This window comes from Lithobates pipiens, unplaced genomic scaffold (assembly GCF_037356315.1).
Source record: "Lithobates pipiens isolate NorthernLeopardFrog02 unplaced genomic scaffold, aLitPip1_a1.2 Scaffold_1, whole genome shotgun sequence".
NCBI classification, from domain to species: Eukaryota; Metazoa; Chordata; class Amphibia; order Anura; family Ranidae; genus Lithobates; species Lithobates pipiens.
This window is the reverse complement of record NW_027507685.1, coordinates 51,341,534-51,357,741: the sequence shown is the minus strand read 5'-3', so window position 1 is coordinate 51,357,741 and position 16,208 is coordinate 51,341,534. Positions and strand designations below refer to the sequence as shown.

The 16,208-nt window shown below is 44.8% G+C and overlaps 1 protein-coding gene across 1 annotated transcript in view; it reads left to right on the top strand.

The window, feature by feature from the left end:
• LOC143998664 (interleukin-13 receptor subunit alpha-1-like) overlaps positions 1–16,208 on the top strand; it is a 172,934-nt gene that overhangs the window by 16,061 nt on the left and 140,665 nt on the right. The window contains exon 2 of the mRNA XM_077493979.1: positions 4,349–4,497. Within this exon, the coding sequence (XP_077350105.1) occupies positions 4,349–4,497 (149 nt within the window). The remainder of the gene's footprint in view (positions 1–4,348; positions 4,498–16,208) is intronic.

Here is a 16,208-nt window from a genome sequence, read left to right as displayed (position 1 = left end):
AAGAAACGACTTTGCTCGCTTTGGAAACCGCAGCTTGGCATTGCATGCTATTATTGAGCTTATGATCTACCAAAACCCCCAGATCCTTCTCTACTACGGATTACCCCAGTTGTACCCCCCCTAGCATTTATGATGCATGCATATTCGTAGCCCCCAAGTGCATAACTTTACATTTCTCAACATTAAACCTCATCTGCCACATAGTCGCCCAATTACACAGTGCATTGAGGTCAGCTTGTAAATTGGAGACATCCTGTAAGGACATTATTCCACTGCATAGCTTGGTGTCATCAGCAAAGATAGAAATGTTAAATTTGATCCCAGACCCAATATCATTTATAAAGATATTAAAAAGCAAGGGTCCCAGCACTGAACCTTGGGGTACCCCACTGATAACCTTAGACCATTCAGAGTAAGAAACATTAACCACTACTCTCTGAAATCTGTCTTTTATCCAGTTTTCTATCCATTTACAAACTGATATTTCCAAGCCTGTAGACTTTACCTTACACATGAGCCGTGTGTGCGGAACTGTATCAAATGCTTCTGCAAAATCCAAGTATACCACATCCGCAGCCACCCCTCTGTCCAAGGTTTTACTTACCTCTTCATAAAAAGAAATCAGGTTTGTCTGAAAACTTCTGTCTTTCATGAATCCATGTTGTCTGTTGCTTAAAATGTTTTTTTTTTCCAGCAAGAACTTATCTATGTGGTCTATTATTAAATGTCCAGTATCTTCCCAACTATAGAAGTTAAACTAGAGCCGTGTACACACGATCAAAGAATCTGGTGAAAAAGTCCGGCAGACGCAAGTCCGCCGGACAATACCCCCATGTGTGAGCTCTGGTGGACTTTTTTCCCCAAAAGTCCGGCTGACTAAGAAAGTAGTTTTGCACCTAAATATGTCCGCCGGACTCGCATTTTGGCGGACAATACGGCTGTGTGTGTGCTAGTCCGGTGGACAATACGGCCGTGTGTATGCTAGTCCGCCATACTTTTGAAATGAACAGACTTTTCCTGTCCGTAGAAAAGTCCGCTCATTGTGAGCGCAGCTCCAGGTAGCCCGGACCAGCGAAGGAGGCGTCGCTGGCCCCGTCACCTGGTATGGAGTTAAAGGGGAAGCCCTATGCCGGAAAAACGGCGTGGGGGTCCCCCTCTAGGTCCATATCAGACCCTTATCCGAGCACGCTACCTGGCTGGTCAGGAAAGGGGCTGGGGACGAGCGAGCGCCCACCTCCTGAGTCGTACCAGGCCGCGTGTCCTGAACATGGGGGGGGCTTTGGGGAAGGGGGGCCGTGCGGCCCCCCCACCCCAAAGCACCTTGTTCCCATGTTGATGAGGACAAGGGCCTCTTCCCGACAACCCTGGCCATTGGTTGACGGGGTCTGCGGGCGGGGGGCTTATCGGAATCCGGGAGCCCCCTTTAATAAGGGGGCCCGGATACCGGTCCCCCACCCTATGTGAATGAGTATGGGGTACAATGTACCCCTACCCATTCACCTGTGAAAAAACGTAAAAAAAACACAAAAGGTTTAAAAATAATTTATTGCACTGCTCCGGGGGTCTTCCGTCTTGGGGGGTCTTTTTGCTGGACTCCTCCGCTATCTTCTGCTAGCTCTTTTACTAGCGGAGGAACCCGGCTTTCTTCTTCGTCGCCGCCCGGGGGTCTTCTTCCGACGTGGGGGGTCTTGTCCCCCTCTTCAGTTCATCTTGCTGGGCCTCCGCGCCTTGTTCTAGCTCTTTTACAAGTGGTGGCCCGGTCTTCTGTCGCCGATGCCGCTGTCGCCGTCTTCTCTTCCCTTCTTCTGTTCTTCTCTTCTTGAGCTGTTGCCTCGTCGCTGTCTCTGGCCACAATGACAGGGACGCGGCTTGCGGCGACTTATATAGGGACATCGCCGGATGATGTCCCTGCCCATTATGATGTCACAGTCCCAGCATCCTCTGCACCAGCCCTGGTTGGAAAGTGCTATGATCACACAGTGACTCAGAATTGGGTATAAGATTCTATTATGTTATTTAATAGAAAGGGGAGACTGCATGTTGATAAAATGGATATTACTGTATATTAAAGGAAAAAGGTGTGCCTCGATCAGAAACATAAGCATCAACACACATTAGTTTGTTGGAAGCTGCCACTTTCAGAGCATGTTATTAGAGAAGAACTATCCCCTGATATTTTGGTTCAGCTCCTCCCTCCTTTCACATGTGCGCAAATGTGCTGAAAGTCACTGCCTGGTGTTTGGAACCCAACAGAGACCTGCAGCACATCTGAACATGTTCAGAATCCTGTGGGATACATATGCCCATGAGTAAAACTGTATCCTGGGATGTGTGACGTGGACATCCCAGAAGGCAGCAGTGGGGGGGCCTAATTCATTCTCACCTAGACAAGGAAAAAAAGGGCTGTGGTACAGCACTAAAAATAAACCTTTTAAAAAATTTGGAAATATATTCCAAATAGGGGAGAAGAAGGGAAAGGAGCCAGAAAGAAATGTGTGATGGTCCACTTTAAAATCAGTAGCCAATCCATTTTAATTAAAATAAAATAAACTTTGTACATCTCTGTAGCACATGCACATTTTCTCATAATTTATTCTTTTAAAAACACTGTAAGCACAGAAATACCTGGTAATCTGTCAGAGATCCAACTCGGGTAGTGTGATCTGCCATGCCTACGTGGCATGGAGCGCAGAACTTTGCCCTCCTTGTACTTCTCCACATGTGCATACACTAAATATTTTCTCAGCAAAACAATGCTGCTGCCTCCACTGCCAAGAGCCTGCCCACACTCTGGGTTCTGGTGAGATGTGGTTCTGGGGGTGCACCTACTGACATCCAGGCTTGGATTTGGATGTCAGATTTTCGTTGTACCCCCAGGTCTCTAAGAGCGCATCCAATTATCTATGAGGCATTCTGATGGGGACAATTGATCTAAGAGGTACTCTGAAAGGGAATGTTGATGTAAGGAGCACTCTGATGGGAACAACAGATGTAAGGGGGGCCTCTGATGAGGACAATTGATGTGAGGGGGCACACTGGTGTGGACAGTTGATGCAAGGAGGTACTCTGATGCAGGCAATGGATGCAGGGAGGTACTCTGATGCAGGCAGAGGATGTAGGGAGGTACTCTGGTGCAGGTAGTGGATGTAGGGAGGCACTCTGATGCAGGCAATGGATGCAGGGAAGGTACTCTGGTGCAGGCAATGGATGCAGGGAGGTACTCTGGTGCAGGCATTGGATGTAGGGAGGTACTCTGGTGCAGGTAGTGGATGTAGGGAGGTACTATGATGCAGGCATTGGATGTAGGGAGGTACTCTGATGCAGGCATTGGATGTAGGGAGGTACTCTGATGCAGGCATTGGATGTAGGGAGGTACTCTGATGCAGGCATTGGATGTAGGGAGGTACCCTGATGCAGGCAGTGGATGTAGGGAGGTACTCTGATGCAGGCAGTGGATGTAGGGAGGTACTCTGATGCAGGCAGTGGATGTAGGGAGGTACTCTGATGCAGACATTGGATGTAGGGAGGTACTCTGATGCAGGCAGTGGATGTAGGGAGGTACTCTGATGCAGGAATTGGATGTAGGGAGGTACTCTGATGCAGGCATTGGATGTAGGGAGGTACTCTGGTGCAGGCATTGGATGTAGGGAGGTACTCTGATGCAGGCAGAAGATGTAGGGAGGTACTCTGATGCAGGCATTGGAGGTAGGGAGGTACTCTGGTGCAGGCAGTGGATGTAGGGAGGTACTCTGGTGCAGGCAGTGGATGTAGGGAGGTACTCTGGTGCAGGCAGTGGATGTAGGGAGGTACTCTGGTGCAGGCAGTGGATGTAGGGAGGTACTCTGATGCAGGCAGTGGATGTAAGTATTCTAATTGAAACATCTGATGCAAGGGGGCACTCTGATGGTGATATTTAATCTTCCTAATCTAATGACAGTATAATACATACTAGTGATCCCTGTTCACTCCTGCACTGCCTCTGCGCTACCTGTTGGACATTATTCCCTGTTTGTGACTTGTAGTACAGAAGCAGGTTGAGCGAACAGAGAATGCTGGTTCCCTACATCTTTGACACACTGTTGACATTATAACCCCTGAGTTCATTCTGCACTTCCAGATTAGATATGCTATATTGGCCCTGTTGACATCCTTTGCAGCTTCCCTGCAAGAATTGCACAAGCATAATAATGATCTTACATTGTTAAAAAACAAAACATAAAAAACACATTTTAGATGGGATGAGGGAGGTTTTGATTGTAAATTTCAGCCATACCTATACAAATCATTTAAAGAAGCATACAAAAGTTTAAACCATTAAATGTGACTTTGTTTAAATGTGTTTATACAGAATATCTTCCTTCACCATCAAATATCACTATAGGAATAAAGACAATGGTTAGTGGGTCGACATGGGAGTTACAGTGGACTTGGAAGCCTCCTGTAGTAAATTGTACATTAGTCTACCCTTCTATCATAACGGATGGATCTGGAAAAGGTGTAAGTCTTTTTTCACTGTATTTTATGGGAACGTATGTTGTTTTTGCACTGTTTGGTTTGCAGTTGGTAAATTCCAGTCAATCGCAAGTACATACACTTGACTAGGGCAGTCAGATACCTTACTACCCCAAACAAAACATGTTTACCGACTTTACACTTATTAATAATGACACTGACACCTGCTGGATGTAAATGGCCTATATTAACAATAAATAACCAAAACTCAATGAAACCAAAAACTTTATTTACAAAAACTTTTCCAGGTCCAATCCCAATACCTTTTGTTGCCAGTCCCTGACGACCCCATCTTCAAACTTTTTGGTCTGTAATACCTTTAAGTTAGTATCTGTCCCCAGCCGCCAGAATTTGCCTCGGGGACCATTAACTGACCACAGACCCCACCAAATTTTGTTACCCAGTAGTCTATACTTCAACCAGACCACCGGGAGGACTCCACACCTGAAATGCGTCCCACCATTTAATCAATACCTCCTAAATTGTATTCCTTGTCAAAGACCACAACGCCGCTTACCTCACATAGCCAATTCCCCTATGCACTGTAACCATAGGGCGCGCAGGAACTTCTCACCTCGCTTCCTTCCAAACTGCTGACCTTTGCTCGACCCTTCCCTGGACATCAACTACACTCCTCCCCCACTGCCCCAGCCACCAATCCGGTAAGACCTAAACTTCTTTTTCCTCTTTTTCTTAACCCCTTGCTATCGTAAGATACTTACACCCTGTCATGTATATCCTACGCCTACTCTGCTATTCGGCTGCCTACATGTCTTCCATGAAAACCACTACCGTGACAAATACCTGTATAGTGGTTGCCTTTGCTGACTCCTCCTATCCTTCTGAAAATGGTAGTTGCCTGGATGTTGCGCTGAACAACTGACCTGGAACAAGTTTTATCCATTGTCTACTAAACCAGTGGTCATCAACCCTGTCCTCAGGGCCCACTAACAGGCCAGGTTTGCAAGATAACTAAAATACATCACAGGTGATATCATTTGCTGCTCAGTGATTACAGTATTCTAGTCTGCATCTCCCCAAGGTAATACATAAATCCTGGCCTGTTAGTGGGCCCTGAGGACAGGGTTGATGACCACTGCACTAAGGTATGTTCTAACCATACTGATCTTCAGAGGGTTAAAACAAGCTCACAGTGGCATTCAAGCTAAATCCACATGACTCCAGCTAGGAGAGATCAGTGAACACACTTTCACTGGTCTCCTTCCATTCAGTGACACCCACTACATAAATCCAAGGCCCACGGGTGAGCCATGAAAACGTGTATGTGATCAGGCAGCTGTACAGCTGCATGTCAGATTTACACACACACACACACACACACACACTCCCAGTTGTTGTACCAGCCGGGAGTGTATGTAAAACCTCCCACTGCCACAGACGCATGACAGATGGCGGTGGTAGTAAGAGGGTTAAACACATATATTACATGCCCATTGCCTTTTTTTTTCTTCCTAGTATTAGCTGTGTACACCACATTGTCCTAATCGCAGCAGGTGCTCTCCTTACAGCACTGTATATTATGGTATAAGAATTAGGTCATATCTGGTGAGTGTGCTTGACAAGTTATATATTCACAAGGTTTATTAAACAGCTACAGTTTTATATACCACTGCAGCAGAACTACAGAATACCACACCAACTTGGGTCCAACTTGGTTGCCCCAGACAACATTGCCAGCTTGTTTAATATGCTGGCCAAAACAGGTAAAGTCATAATTTCTTCTCCCAATGGCCCCTGCCATTTTCGACCTGAGACTTCTCTCTAATGCCGCGTACACACGATCGAATTGTATGACATACTTAGTCCGTCATACAATCCTACGGATAATCCGGCGTACTTTCTACTGAACGGACTTGACCACACACGGATACACAAACAGTCCGACGAAAGCTTGCGCGATGACGTACAGCACGTACGACGGGACTAGAAATAGGAAGTCCAAGACACAGCAAAGCACCCTTTGGGCTCCTTCTGCTGACTTTGCGTTAGTGGAAGTTTGGTTAGAGACGATTCGCGCTTTTCAGACTTCAGCTTAATTCGTCCGTTTTTGTTTTTTTAATTTATTCTCGAATTGGAATATTAATCATAGGATGAGGATGAATAAAGACATTTGTGATAACTCTGTGTGAATATAAGCAGCAAAGCAACTTCACTTTTCTTGCATTATGAAGAAGAAAAGAATGTGCTATATTAAAAAATCCAAAATCCAAAATTAGCAGCATGACGAATATGCTAGCTTCAATACGAACACTAGTTTTACAAGACAGAGCGCTTCCGCCCTGTAAATCCTTTCTGGGCATGCGCCATTCTTAGTCCGTCGGACTAGCATACTGACGACCGTATTGTCCGCTGAAACCAAAGTACGACGGAAAGATTGTTGTGCAAACCGAAATTCTTAGTACTCCGGACTGCACGCTGAAAAAGTCAGCTGAAGTCCACACACGAGCGGATTGTCCGTTGAAATGTGTTTCAACGGACTAAGTACGTCATACAATTCGATCGTGTGTATGCGGCATAAGAAAGGAGCAGTGATGGATTGGATGAGTTCTAGTTTAAAATGTCATACTAGTGCAAATCTAATTGTACAATCTCCTTTACAGCTGCCATCAATTATGTAGCTTTTTAACTTTTTATTACATTGGTAAATCTACAGAGATTGTACAATCAGGTTGTATGGCCATCTTTAGTCATACTGCTACATACTTACTGTATACTGTTGATTGATCTGTAGTTGCAACATTTTTATGATGCTGAAGTTGTTTATGTGTTAGAACTCCATTTCTGGTTCGATTAATGTTCATCTTTATGGCCTTAAAACAGTAGCTAAGGCTACAATAACATGGGTGCACATAGGCGGCCATGGGCCGCCGCCGCCGAAAATCAGTAGATTCTTTGCGGTGGATCTAAAAGCTGCAGCTGTCAGATTTGTACTCCGTACAAATCAATGGCCGACCCCTCTGCTGCCTGCAAGTAACTGCTCATCTGAGGGGTTACATGCGAATAGAGCCTCTGACTTACCCTGGACGCAGACAATGTGCACCCAGGGACAGCGTTTTCATCTGTAATTTATTTACTAGTGATATTCTACCACCACACTATTTAAATTGAATCCCCTAAACTGGGGGTCTCCAACACCCGGGCACGGAAGAGTGCCAGTCCGCAGCCTATTGATGACTGGGCCTCACAGCAGGAGATGAGCGGCGACCGTGGTATGCACAGGGCTATCACAGACCTGCTGTGCAGCCATGCCTGTTTGTCCTATCCTGGCTCCTCCACCCACCGGGCAAATGTCATCCATTCAGCAGGAATGGAGAGCTCCTCCTGCCCTCTGCCCTGCTGATAATTTGACATCGTTGGGCGGGTGGGGGAGCCGGGAGAGGACATATGGACTGGTCACAGCTTCTGCCCCGCCAAAGGTAGAAGTCTTGTGCAGGGGAGGCAGAGATTAGAATATGAAAGTGTAATGTTAGAGAGGAAAGGGCAGGGGTAGACTGCAGGGGCACTGTGATGGAGGAGGCTGTGATTGCTAGGGGCACTGTAATATAAAGGTGTCTGCACTGTAAAGGGGCACTATAATCATTACAGTTCCCCTTTACAGTGCAGTCCCCTTTACATTACAGCCCCCCTTTACATTACAGTGCCCCCCCCCTTACAGAGCAGTCTCTTTTACATCACAGCCCCCCTTTACATTACAGTGCCTTCTTTACAGAGCAGTCCCAGTTACAATAATGTAAAGGGGCACTGTAATGTAAAGTGGGGTTGTGATGTGAAGGGGAACTTAGGACACTGATATAAAGGGGAACTGTGCTGTAAAGGGAGGCTGAGAACAGACTCAGTGTGTTACAGGAGTCACTTTGGGCAGAGGGCCTGTGGAACCCAGTTTACCTTAGAGAGGTTGGGAAATCCCTGTTTCAGCTCTCCAGGCCCCTCTTATGTGTAAGACTGAGAAAATGATTGTTGACTACCTAATGGACACTGAGAATGTGGGTTGGATTACTTCAGATGGGACACTGGGACAGTAATATTTACCAACAATATCTCTCAAGAAATATATGAAGACTATTCCAGGTTTGTTTGATTCTGAACTATGTTCAAAATGGAAAAAGACATATGTGAGAGTCGACTAGGCTGCACACCCCAAAAATATACAGAAAATTGAAGAGTTTCCCCGCCGTTAAGCAGCAAAAACATTTATGAGAAAAATAATTAAGAATCTTTTATTCAAACAAGAAATAAATACAATTGAACAGCAAATTTAAAAAGTATGTTATGGTTAGCGACACAGACAACAAGCATCAAACAAGAGCCATCGCCAATGGTAAACAATATCCCAAGGAAAACATGATTGTGGATAGAAATGTCACTATGTATTCGATAAATCATCCTTGGGGTATTATTTTGTTTACCATTGCCAATGGCTCTTGTTTGGTGTTTGTTGTCTGTGTCGCTAACCACAACATACTTTTTAAATTTGCTGTTCAATTGTATTTATTTCTTGTTTGAATAAAAGATTCTTAATCAATTATTTTTCTCATAAAGAATTTCGTTGCTTAAACCTCCCGGGGAAACGCTTCCTTTTTCGACCTATACATGTTCTTTGAAAGTGCTGGGCACATTGATCTCTGTTTCATGTACTCCAATGTAGTAGCTGGACAGTCTGTTGCTGGTGCTCTCCTGCTATTGCCTGTTTATTAGGTATTACGTGTTTTCTGCTAAGCTTGTCTATCCCATGGTTATTTGTTAATTGGGTCACCTATTGTCTGATTAATCACAACATGTCTTGATGGGCATTGAGTGACCTAGGCTGGTTTAAGTGACTAGTTAATTAGCTCAGGTTAATTAAATCACTGTCAGCTTTTAGTTGTTAGAGGAGAAGTATACGGTTTGTGTTGGTTGTCCCCATATTTCTGTATTAGACATACACAAATTGTTTCGTTCCGAATAATTTTTTTAACGAATTTCAACAAATTTGTTAATTTGTAAATATCCAAATTAACAAAAACCTGTTTAATGAATTTTTCCGTATATTCGTAAATTCGGAAGTTCGAGAATTCCTAAATTCGAAAATCCAAAAACCCGAAAATTTGAAAATCTGAAATAATAACTAACTAATAATAACCTATTACTACCTAATCAGCTTGCTCCCTGATTGTGGCTTGCATGTGGATTTTCTGAACACAAGTGGATTTTTTGAACTAAGTGGAGAGTTAATAACCAGGAGTTGAAAACAGGAGTTAAAACAGGAGTCTCTAACCTCCATCCTCCCCTCCATTTTAAAGATCCCACTGCAAGGGGCAACCAGACAGCTTTCCAGAAACATCAGGCTGACAGCAAGCCAGATTCACCGGAACCAGAGTGTTTAAAGGGGACAACCGCAGCCAGGTAAGCTCGCACCTCCACTCCCCCCCCCCCCCCCCCCAGTGATTGTTCCAGGGACTCCGTCCGACCGCCTACGGGGGTCAGGAAGGAATTTTTGCCCCACTGGTGCATTTGGCTGCTACTGTCAGGGGGTTTTTCGCCTTCCTCTGGAACAACCATAGGTTAGCATACCCCTACCTCCGGCCTCCTTTCCATTTTTTACGCTATCCTAGGACAACTATTCCAGATCACAGCCAGACTTCTTTTCTAAGCGGAGACCTCAACCTTAAGTAAAGGCAGCTGGAACAGCCAGCAACCGAATACAGCCAGCAACCGAATACAACTCCTTCCGCATCCATATAGGCATCCCCTGATCAACTTGCGCGCTAATAGCCTCAAGCACGGCGGCAAGTCTGATACCTAGCCCCACCTCAGGATCAATACCCTGATCAGGATCATCATCTTAGGCCCATAGTACCATCAACAGCATCCACAAACCATGTGCTACTTCAAATACTCAGCTGAAGTTCTGCACAGACTAAGGAACATCAACACCACATTGCCATCTTCCATACAAAAAATACTTCAAAGAGAACAACTATTAAAAACCGGACGACAACCAGCTCCCAACCACAGGAAGACATCTACTCGACCACTACAATTAGATTGCGCCTTGATTAACGCCAGGTCTGCAGTCAAACATAGACTGGAAGTACACGACTTCATCATCGAGAACAATGTAGACTGCCTCTTCATCACCGAAAGCTGGTTAACCTCTGACTGCAACACCATCCTCACCGAATTGGTGCCGGAAAACTACAGGATCCTAACTGAACACCGGATAGGGAAAAAAGGAGGAGGCCTAGCAGTGATCTTTAAAGGTCACCGTGATCTCACTAAACCATCAGCTCAGAACCCAGTGTCTTTTATGGAAACCCTGACGCTACATTTTCAACCAACACCCCATGACACCACTCATATTCTACTGTGCTACAGACCACCGGGACCAAAGTCCAATCTTCTTTCACCCCTCACGGAATCCTTTGCAATGCACACCCTAAAATTCAAAAATTTCCTGGCACTCGGAGATTTCAACCTTTGGGCAAACGAGCCTAAAGACCCCATCGCGACTGCCTGCATCAATCAACTAGAAGAACTGGGTCTACAGCAACTGATAAAGACTCCCACGCATGGGTCAGGACACACCCTGGACCTCATTTTCAAACAGAACATCGACGTCAACATACTCGACAACATAACTCTGCCATGGACGGATCACCACGCCATCAAATTCAAAATCGCTACCAACATCACCAACGCAAAACGGAAACCTGTAACAACGCACTGGACCAGATCGCATAAAAAACTGTACTCCGAAGCCTTCAAAACCACTCTGTCCAAAAAAATATCTACAATAACCTTAAACCACTCTACGGAGGAAACACTCAACTCCCTGAACAAGGCATTACTGCAATCAGCAGACTCGGTAGCACCAAAACGCAGGGCTCTCATCAGGAAGAAAAATGCTGGATGGTTTAATAGCTCCCTCTCCGTACTAAAGCAAGAACGCAGAAGAGCGGAAAGAACATGGAGAAGAAATCCCACCGAGGAAAACCTATTTAACTACAAAGGTCTGACAGAGAATTATCGGAAAGCAATCTTCAAAGCCAAAAAGGACCACTTCTCATATACAATCTCAACGGCCGCAAACCAACCACGGGAACTGTTTAAACTGGTTAATCAATCAATGAATCCGGTGTGCCTAGAACCCCCAGAAAGCGAATCCCAGGATTACTGTGACAAACTGTCGGATTTTTTCATCGATAAAGTCAAAACCATCAGGGAAACAATTTGTCAGAAGAAAACATCCAACCTCAGCCAGCAAAAACATAAAGAGGATGTCCGCACCAACATACCGCAACCGCCAAAATTTTCACTATCCCCAATTACCGTAGACACCGCAAAAAACATCATTAATAAACTGCGTGACAGTACCTCACCTATTGACATCATCCCCACAAAACTACTGAAAGAATGCTCCGACATCGTGGCTCCAACCATAACCCACCTCATAAACCGATCATTCCACGAAGGGATTGTTCCCAGCATCCTCAAACAAGGCATTGTCAAACCTCTACTCAAGAAACCAAACCTGGACCCTCAGGATCCAAACAACCGTAGGCCGATTACAAGCCTCAACACCATTTCTAAGATCATGGAGAAAGTTGTAGTACATCAGCTACAACTTCACCTGGATACTCACAAACTCTTGGACCCGCTGCAATCAGGCTTCCGCCCGGGTCATGGAACAGAAACAGCTCTCCTCAAGATTTGGGATGACGCCCTCGAAGCAGCAGATGACGGAGAGCCGTGTCTCCTCGTACTGCTAGACCTAAGTGCAGCGTTTGATACAGTAGATCACAATACTCTACTCGTCCGCCTCACAGAAGTAGCCGGAGTCCAAGACATAGATCTCCATTGGTTCGCGTCCTTCCTAGGAAATCAGTCACAGACAGTGAAACTAGGAAAATTCCTCTCCGAAACTCGGGCAGTCACCTGCGGAGTCCCTCAAGGCTCTCCATTGTCACCCGTTCTCTTCAACATTTACATTCGCCCACTCCTTCAAATCATCAGATGCTCAGATCTCTGCTTCCACTCTTACGCTGACGACACACAACTTTATTTCCGGATCAATGGAAAAAAAGATCACCAACAACAACTTGAAAACTGCCTCAAATCAATAGAGGACTGGATGACCACCAACTCCCTCCAGCTGAACCAATCAAAGACAGAGCTTCTTATCTTACACCCAAATCATAAGCCCGCAACCAAAACCTCCTGGTCTCCACCAACCGTCTTTGGGCAGACTATCTCCCCAAAGACCAAAGCGAAGAGTCTCGGGGTTATTTTAGACGCACAAATGTCAATGGATGCGCAAATAGGATCTGTAGTCAGTCGATCTCACCATCTACTGCGCATGCTTCGCAGACTCATCCCTTTTATCCCAAGGAATGACAAAGCAGTGGTAGTTGGAACAATCATTAATTCAGGACTGGACTACGCAAACTCGCTTTACATAGGATTACCACAATATCAACTTGCGCGATTACAACTGATCCAAAGCACGGCGGCAAGGCTGATAACAGGAAAAAAACCCTGGGAATCCATTTCTCCTTCACTGAGGAGCTTACATTGGCTAACCGTAAAAAATCGGATCACGTTCAAGACCCTTTGCCTCACCCACAAATGCGTGCATAGAGAAGCTCCGCAATACCTAATGGAGAAAAATCATTACACACCAAACCGCAGTCTTCGATCAGCCAACAAAAACCTCCTCCTCGTGCCCAAAGCCCGGTATAAATCCAAGGGTGATCGGAGATTCGCTGTCCAAGGGCCTCTGCTATGGAATGCTCTACCAATCAACATCCGCCTGGAAGAAAATCACCTGGCTTTTAGGAAAAAACTCAAGACCTTCCTCTTTTAGCAGATGATCAAAGCTCACCACAGCGCCTAGAGGCGATTCAGTTCGCATTGCGCGCTATATAAGTATTTCATTCATTCATTCATTCATTAAATTATAGGTATTGGAATGTCCGTTCAAATGTGTCTGTTAGTGAGCATAACGAATACGAATTTATCCGAAATTATGGAAGTTCCAAAATAACGAATGCTGTATCTAAACAAATGGAATGTAACGAATAATAATAATAATAAGTAACAATATTAATAAAAAAAAAAACGTTTTTATCATTGTTATTATTTATTATTAATTTGTTCCATTTAATTTGGTTAGATGTGACATTTGTTATTTCAGATAATTCATAACTTTGGATAAATCCGTATTTGTTACGTTCACTAACAGCCAAATTTGAAAGGAAATTCCAATACCTATAATTTAACAGTTAGTTATTATTAGTTAGTTAGTTAGTTATTCTTTGAAATTTTCGGATTTTCTTTCTTATTTTTGTATTTTCGAATTTTCAAATTTCCGAATTGCGATCATAATGAATGACCCGAAAAATGAAAAAAATAAAATAAAGATGAAAGGAAAACAAACACATTTTTCAGCAGTGTATATGTCTATTCTGTATACAATTTCAATTGCATACGATAATGTAATCAGACTCACCTGACCTGGTAGGGCATATTTTCTATGTGAGTTTGTTCAATAAACAGTTCCAGTTTCATACAAGCTATTTGTCAGCTAGTCTTGTATAGTGATGGCCGAACGGTTCGCCCGGCGGTCGTTTCGCGGCGAATTTCCGACATTCGCGGTCCGCACGTTCGAACGCCTTTTTCCGTCGTTCGCCGCGGCGGACTTACGTGTTTAATGTATACAAGAACTTTAACCTTTGGTGACACGTTTATCATGTGATACAGGACAGCCAATTGAGACATGACAGCACATGGACACTTGTACATTCCCCCTAACCTATAAATACACCCGATCCGGTGGCCATTTTACATTCTTTCTTCTGTTAAGATAGGGACAGGTTCCTGTGTGGAGTAGGGAGAGATAAACCACTAGCTATTTGGTACACAAAAGTTCTTTTCAGGACTGGTATAGGTGTTAGGTGTTGATAGGTTTGCTGTGCTGCTGATTCTTGCAGCAGCCTGAGTGTCTTTTGTTAGTTTAGAGAAAGGGAAAGGACGGTGTATGCTACAGGGACAGCCAGATTAGTCTTTCATCATCATCATCATCATCATCATCATTAGCTGTTACTATCAAGGTCCACAAAAGAGCTGTTCCAGTAACCACTAATCGTTCTCTTTTTTTGCCAATTTGTATAGGGACAGGAAGGAAGCAGTGTTGTCAGGCAGTGAGGGTAATTTTAAAGACTTGCTGTTATTATTAGTTCCACAAAGGTTCTTTTCAGGACTGGTATCAGTGGTACAGTAATAGGCTTGTACATGTATAATATTCTTTCTTCCAAATATAGAAAGGATATTATACTTGACTGCTGCCCTTCTGCTGCAGTCTGCTAAACATTCACAACTCACTTGTTCCACAAAAGTTCTTATAAGGACTGGTAACTTGGTATAGGGTGCTACGGTACATAGGCTTGAGTGCGGTACAGTCTGCTGTTCTGTAAGGACCGCTATCGGTCCACAATAGATAGGGTTGACGTGCACCACTGCTGACCGCTGCCCTATACTGCAGCAGTCCTTCAGCGGTATAGGGACTGACGTACAGTCTGCTAATCACTAACACACAACCTGCTTGTTCCACAAAAGTTCTTATAAGGACTGGTAACTTGGTATAGGGTGCTACGGTACATAGGCTTGAGTGCGGTACAGTCTGCTGTTCTGTAAGGACCGCTATCGGTCCACAATAGATAGGGTTGACGTGCACCACTGCTGACCGCTGCCCTATACTGCAGCAGTCCTTCAGCGGTATAGGGACTGACGTACAGTCTGCTAAAAACTAATACACAACCTGCTTGGTCCACAAAAGTTCTTATAAGGACTGGTAACTTGGTATAGGGTGCTACGGTACATAGGCTTGAGTGCGGTACAGTCTGCTGTTCTGTAAGGACCGCTATCGGTCCACAATAGATAGGGTTGACGTGCACCACTGCTGACCGCTCACCTATACTGCAGCAGTCCTTCAGCGGTATAGGGACTGACGTACAGTCTGCTAAACACTAATACACAACCTGCTTGTTCCACAAAAGTTCTTATAAGGACTGGTAACTTGGTATAGGGTGCTACGGTACATAGGCTTGAGTGCGGTACAGTCTGCTGTTCTGTAAGGACCGCTATCGGTCCACAATAGATAGGGTTGACGTGCACCACTGCTGACCGCTCACCTATACTGCAGCAGTCCTTCAGCGGTATAGGGACTGACGTACAGTCTGCTAAAAACTAATACACAACCTGCTTGGTCCACAAAAGTTCTTATAAGGACTGGTAACTTGGTATAGGGTGCTACGGTACATAGGCTTGAGTGCGGTACAGTCTGCTGTTCTGTAAGGACCGCTATCGGTCCACAATAGATAGGGTTGACGTGCACCACTGCTGACCGCTCACCTATACTGCAGCAGTCCTTCAGCGGTATAGGGACTGACGTACAGTCTGCTAAAAACTAATACACAACCTGCTTGGTCCACAAAAGTTCTTATAAGGACTGGTAACTTGGTATAGGGTGCTACGGTACATAGGCTTGAGTGCGGTACAGTCTGCTGTTCTGTAAGGACCGCTATCGGTCCACAATAGATAGGGTTGACGTGCACCACTGCTGACCGCTCACCTATACTGCAGCAGTCCTTCAGCGGTATAGGGACTGACGTACAGTCTGCTAAACACTAATACACAAC